The sequence below is a fragment of the Papilio xuthus genome, unplaced genomic scaffold (genome assembly GCF_000836235.2).
Source record: "Papilio xuthus unplaced genomic scaffold, Pxut_1.1 DF827756.1, whole genome shotgun sequence".
NCBI classification, from domain to species: Eukaryota; Metazoa; Arthropoda; class Insecta; order Lepidoptera; family Papilionidae; genus Papilio; species Papilio xuthus.
In genome coordinates this window covers 4,617,977-4,624,794 of record NW_013530893.1, presented here as the reverse complement: position 1 = coordinate 4,624,794, position 6,818 = coordinate 4,617,977, and the positions used below count along the sequence as shown (strand labels likewise).

Sequence of the window (6,818 nt, the reverse complement as noted above, 5' to 3'; positions counted from 1 at the left end):
GTCAGTGTGGTACCGGGTTAATTGTATTCACGTTATGTCATATAGCGATTTTGTATTCTATTACATGTTGTTAAAGTTCAAATTTCGATGTAGGTTTGATTAGCATCTTGAATTGGTGTTGTAAAAGGCGCTAAAGTATTTTATACCATATCGTAATAGAAATAGAATACTTTTTTCCAAAGCAAAAATGCAAAATCGATGTAAATATTTTATTTCTGTTTATACTAATTGAATAAAATCTATTGTTATTTAATTAATAATATCTATTGACTTATGCAATTGTTATGATATTCGGTTAGTTCTTTATGGATTGTAATCGATTTTTTTGTTTTTGTTTTGACTCGATATTTCACTTTCACCGTCTCGATTCTCTATTGTTTTATTTTAAAAACACGAGTGAAATTTACGGTAAAATTGAGAGAAGACAAAGCGAGTTTTCTTATATTATTTAAAAAAAAAAACAATTTAAAAAGTTTAAGAACACTTTGTTTTATTGAATCTATGTGTACGTGCAATTATATCTTTATTTATCTTACTAATATTATAAATGTAAATATTTGGATGAATCCATCCATCCCTCCTTGATGTTTATTTGAATGTATCTCCAGAACGGCTTTTTTTATATCATAAGGTGGCAAGCGAGCGAGCGGCCACCTGAAAACGCTGAAACAGCGAAGTGACCGTTGCCCATAGACATACGCAATTGCATATGCGTTGCCTACCTTTAATCGACGGAGGAGAGGATGCTCAGAAAGAAATATGTATTCTCTTTCCATGCATCCTCTCATCCGGAAAGTCCACTTCCACTTCCCATCCTTTCCTTATAAGAAAAAAGGTGGGAAGAGAAAGAGGACTAAATTAGGCTTCCGGAATGCACACTCATCAGACTAAAGGTGGAATTGCTTCCACTTGATGCCTGTCTTCTGTGTGGTCGTGGTATTTCACCGGGCGAGCCGGGACAATTCGTGCGAAGATGTTAAAGCGGGCTCTACTACTGTTAAAACGCTTATTACGGCTTAACGGATATTGAAGAAATTTGATATAGATGTAGAGCATAGTCTGTAATAACATATAGGATACTCATTAAGTTTGTTTTTAAATCAGCGTATACGGTGTCGCAGGCTACAGCTAGTATCTTTACCTATACTAATATTATAAAGCGAAAGTTTGTTTAAACGCTCTTATCTCAGGAACTACTGGTCCGATTTGAAAATGTTTTTTTTTGCTGGATAGTCCATTTATAGAGGAAGGCTTTAGGCTATATAACCAATGTTTTTTTTAATACTGCGCGGACGGAATCGCGAGCGTAAAAGATAAAGAATCACCACTAAGTCATATTAACATTTTTACATCGCGTGTTAAAGAAATAACAGCGAGGTAACCGGTTTTACTCTGCATTCGAATTATGATTCAATATTAGGTAACATTTGTAAACTTGACATTAAGACTTATGTGTAATTTAGATGAGGTTTTGTATTAAAAGGTGTCACTTTAACGTTTAATTTATACAGTGTTAATAAATGCCAATTTTTATATGGATGGATGGATCTTAGAAGGTATTTCTAGAATGGCTGCGTCGATCTCGCTGAAATTTGGCATAGATGTAGACCATAGTCTGGAAGAACATATAGCGTACTAATTAAGTTTTTCTTAATTGCAAGCGGATGAAATCGCGGGCGACAGCTTGTTTGCTAATAAAATTTTTATATCGTATTTAAAGTGTCATTTTCTCGTTTCAGATTTCCCTTTAACAACGTGAGATTAAAAGGAAAAGTCTACAATGAAAAACACAGTGCGCGCGCATCGAAAGTTCTATTGTCTAAATTAGAAAAGAGGCGCATATAAAACCTCTTTAGAATGAACATGTGACGTAACGCCATCTAGCGACGAACGGACGTACTAAGTGAAAGTGTTTGTGACTTGAATCAAAATGAAGTTGAACCTGTTCAAACGTTCCATGATATTTGCGACCTTCTTCGGATCGTGTTTATGTATTGCCCTGATTGTAGGCTCCTTAGGGACGACGCACTGGGTCGATGCAAAGGCGAAAAGAGCCCCCAATCCATTGGAGTCTGAAGGACAGATAAGCTTCGGTCTGTTTGAAGGGCACAAGGCCCTGAATGCTGGAGTAGGACGAAGATATTATGATTTTAGCGGTAAGTAAAGTTATTTTTAAGTATACATACACAAAATAGATTTAAATATAATTGGACTGTATGTATGTAATATCGAATAACAAAATCATATAGATTTTTAATTTGCGTTGCTGATAACATATGACCATTTATTAAAATTTTTGTCTATCTGTAAGTAGTACTCATTTGTTCCGGGTAATCTCCGAAACGGCTTATGCATACGGCTATGTTATAGTCTACTTTTTCTGGCCCTGACGAAGTCACGGGAAGCTGCTAGTACGTGGTTCATTGTTAGTGATTTGTGTTGCAGTGCGGGCAGGCACGCACCCAGCACGGCGCTGGGCGTGGTGCGGCACGGCGGCGCAGCTAGGCGTGGCGCTGGCGGCGGCGGGCGGGGCCTGCGTCCTCGCCGCCCTCGCCTCCGCCTCACGCGCGCGCTGCTCTCCCAAACCACTGCTACTCTGTAACTCTGCAACAGGTAACTTTAATTGATTATTACATAAGCAAGAAAATCTTTTTATTACTACCCGATTGATAAAGAGGGTTAAGAAACATACCCATACTATGTGACCTATTGTTTTAGTTTTTTCGACCCCTCCCACCCCTCGGTGACCCCTCGTAGTACATGCCAAGACCACCCCCCCTTTAGTTTTCACAGGCAAAAATTGAAAAAAAATATCATTTGGCTCATACTCTTCTTAAAGCATAAGACTGCATGCATACTTAAATTACTAGTGAATTGTGTATTATGAAAAAAAAAAAAAGTAAGGACTACGTGACTAAAATCTGAGCCCCAACCCCCGCCGTCTGTGACTGACCGTAGTATTTTACGTAGTAGTTTACCTAAACGGGTCACGTAGTATGGGTACGTTCCCTTATTGTGTTTTGCGTATGTAATTTTTTTCATGTTTGTACATATGTAAATTCCATTGTGACGGATTATAGACTAAACAACTGAATTGATTTCGACAATTGAGATGTCATTCGACTCGTTTTTTTCCCTGGAGCGTTATATGACATGTTACAACTTCAGTTTATCCTTTACCATGTCCAATAGAGGCAAAATAAATGCCACTCTCACCGTTCGTGCCTTTGATTCTGAGGCTAAAATCCCTGTTTAAGGCATATTGTTATCTCTGATTTTTAAATGGGAAGACGATATCGTCGTATCGTTTTATACAAATATTTTAGTCTCAGAAACCAACGGTAAGGGTTTTAATTATTTATGATATTGTGAATATTTTTTATCCCACTATATAATTCATCTGTTTCCAGTGTTATTCTGCCTGGGTTCAATGTCAGTGTGGCTGACGGAGTTCTTTCTCCGTTTGCAGCACAATGTGATGTCAGAGGAGGACCTCGCTAACACCTGGTCTTCTGACGGTATGGCAGATCTCGGCATCTCATTTTGGTAAGTCTTTGTTTCTCATGGATTTATTTAATAGTGAAAGATGGTAAATGTGCAAGCGGTTACTTAAGGGCCTAGCTCGAATATTTGTGACACGCACTTTCGTAACGTCGTCGAGTTTATTATCGTACGCACGGTAGTGGCGCAGGTTTTTTTTCGATGAAGTTACGAAAACGTTTTCATGAATACTCATGCTAGACCCTCATGCATCTGCCCCCTTTCGCAATTTTAATAGACAGAAGAGGGAACGCTTAAAATCGAACCCTTCTACCTTTTCAAGTACAGAAGCTTTTTTATTGAAATCATTTCGAATATATTGTTATTATTACGTAATTTGTTCCAAGTTAAATAATTTTGCCATAACATTGTTTTCCGAGACCACAATATCTATGAAACATATCGACATCCCTCTCATAGACATAACAGAGATGAAGTGTCAATAGCCTAATGGCTAAAGGTACGGACTTGGTCGTAGGGGACGGTGGTCGAGATTTCGAATCCCGCCATTCGACTATTGTCGTAAACCATATCACAAACCTAGAGCATAGTTGCAATGGTACAAGAAATATTAGTTAATTAAAAAAACATGTTTTAAACGTAGATTTTAGTCTCAGAAACTCACAGTTAATTATATGTATATAATTGTAGGCTAGTGGTAGCTGCCGCTATCTCCGCGTTTGTCAACAATGTATGCATCCTGATTGCGATGGCGGACAACAGAGATGCTGACACTATCGCACCAGCGTTGGAAGAGAAAGTTAATGGAGCTATCATGTTGTATTAACTGTGTTGGATTCCAATGTTACACGTGTACAATAACATGATACTATATGATATATAATTTGGAACGTCAAATATGTTTTTAATCGTCTGATAAGGGTATTGTTTGGATATATGTCTAAACTGAAGTTAAAGTGATCTATATTACAAAATAAATGTATGTTATACCAGCTGTCGCCCGCGACTCCGTCTGCGCGGAATTAAAATCGAATTTAATTAGTTTATGTGCTCTTCCAGACTATGTTCTATATGCATATAAAGTTTCATGGAGATCCATGCAGCCGTTCTGGAGATACCTTCTAACAAACATCCATACATCTAAACATTCGCATTTATAATATTAGTAAGATTTTTATGTTCAAAGACACTCATAGATGTATTTAGACAAAAATATTATAAAGACCACTTTAGTTCCAGGTTAGTTATACGTGATTTTGTATGTATATTTCATTTTACCATCTCTAAACGACTAAAATTTTCATGCTTAGTGACAAAAGGGTTCACACATTTGGTTTTTTACCATATTTTTTTTAAATATTAATAAGGTATCATGTTATCGTACACGGGTAGTAAATTCTATGTATAGATCTGTTATTCAGACTGAGTTGTTTAAGGATTATTAACAATGTAACAGACTAGTGTCCAACGGTTATGACAAATTTTTTATATTGGTCTGTTATGTTGTGATAGGTCGATAGGATAGGTAGGCAAATAAAAATGTGGGCAGTCAAAAAAGCACATGAATAATACTGGTGATCGTTGAGTTTTCACTGTCAACATTATCTGAGAGGTTAGACAAAATGCATTCGAAGCGATTCCATAGCGAACTTTAACCCTTAATTCGACGAAATTTTTTTCAACAAAAAAAAACTCTTTTTTTTTAGTAAAGTCATACTTACGTAATTTTCTCTAAATTAGTTTAGTAGTTTTTTTTATTTGGTTGTTCGTCATACTGGACACTATCGAATTAAGGGTTAAAAATGCATATATGACAACTTTCGATATGTCACGTGATTGTCGCGAGTTCCGTACATTTGTAAAGTTCTCTATGAAATCGCTTCAAAGCGAATGTACTTTGTCTAACATCGCTGTATAGAAACATGTTGTGCTGTTTATAAAAACAATGATACTTGTATTTTATGTAAGTGGTCGAAATTTAAAGTTAAATTGTAATTTTTGTAAGAAATTCTTGTAAAGATTTTTTAACATATTTTTTAAGCCAGTGATTTTTTTTTTTACATTTCTTTTGTAATTTATATGGTTATTTTTTTTATAGAATTCAACTGCAGTGACAATTATATATATTTTTTGTCTATACGAGCAAGTGGCAACTCAAATTCGCCAAAAAAGCGAACGCTGCCAATAGACATATGCATTTGGAGATTCGTTGTCTATTTTAATCGACCTATGGAACGCACAGTAGGATAATAAGTTCCCTACCTATGTTTCTACTTCCCCTCCCCATCTCTTCTTTACAAGAAAAGAATGGGAAGGTGAAGAGGATCAAAATTAAGCCTCAGCACCAAACTTATCAGACTGCAGTTAGGGTTACTTCACCCTTGAGGCGTGTCTTCTATGTGGTCGTGGTTAAAAGTATTTATGTCTCTATTTTGTCAAAGAGAATGAAAGGGATAACAATATTTAATAGTTCACTGTAGAGTTCTACGGTAAAAATGTTAGAATTAAATATTTGTAAATAACAAAATATCTGTATGTAAAATAAAAGGCTCTTTGTATTGGCTTTTATTAATTATATTTAAGAGAAAATTAAAACTGAATCTTATCTATTAACTAATAGGAATCTAATTTCAAGTTTATTTAAGGTTAAATATAACAAATACTTGAATTAGCCTATGTGCTAATCCAGGCTTTACTCTATACTTATTCCAAATACCATTTTGATCCCTTTAGCTGTGGAGTTACGTGAATTATATCCATCCATCCAAACTTTCTCATTTATTATATAAGTAAGATTACATAAGAATTATTTTAAATAATCCGTCCATTTACAATTGAAACATAATTTATTATTATACAATTTTTATGTAATTCTGATTTTTTTTTATTAATTTTTATTCATCATCATTATGATAATCAGCCTAAATTTGTCCACTGCTGGACGTACGCCTCCCTCATCGATTGCCACAATGCCAGGTCCTGTGCCGCCCGCATCCAGTACACTCCCGCAACCTTGACCAAGTCATCGGTCCATCATGCGGGAGGCCTACTTACGCTGCGTCGACCCGTCCGCGTACGACACTCTAGGACTTTCCGGCCCCATCGGCCGTTCGTTCTGCGGGCAATGTGGCAATTTTTATTATTAAATTGAAATTAAATAGTCTGCTCGGAATTTAATAAATAATTTCAATATTTTATTCAAAATTTTATTGCTAATCTCGTAAATTTAAGTTATTTTTGCTCAAATAACGTTTTGTCATTTTTTTTTATAAATGAATGTTTTTATTTTAGTTAGTTGTGCCATTAGATTAAGTTTT

The 6,818-nt window shown here is 35.6% G+C and overlaps 1 protein-coding gene across 1 annotated transcript; it reads left to right on the top strand.

Moving 5' to 3' along the window:
• Window positions 1-1,718: 1,718 nt before the first annotated feature.
• LOC106116213 (uncharacterized) lies at window positions 1,719-4,500 on the top strand. The gene is made up of 4 exons (XM_013309968.1): window positions 1,719-2,156; window positions 2,446-2,613; window positions 3,411-3,546; window positions 4,192-4,500. Exons 1-4 carry the CDS (start codon window positions 1,931-1,933, stop codon window positions 4,325-4,327), a joined length of 666 nt encoding a protein of 221 aa, XP_013165422.1. The 5' UTR covers window positions 1,719-1,930; the 3' UTR covers window positions 4,328-4,500.
• The last annotated feature ends 2,318 nt before the right edge of the window (window positions 4,501-6,818 follow it).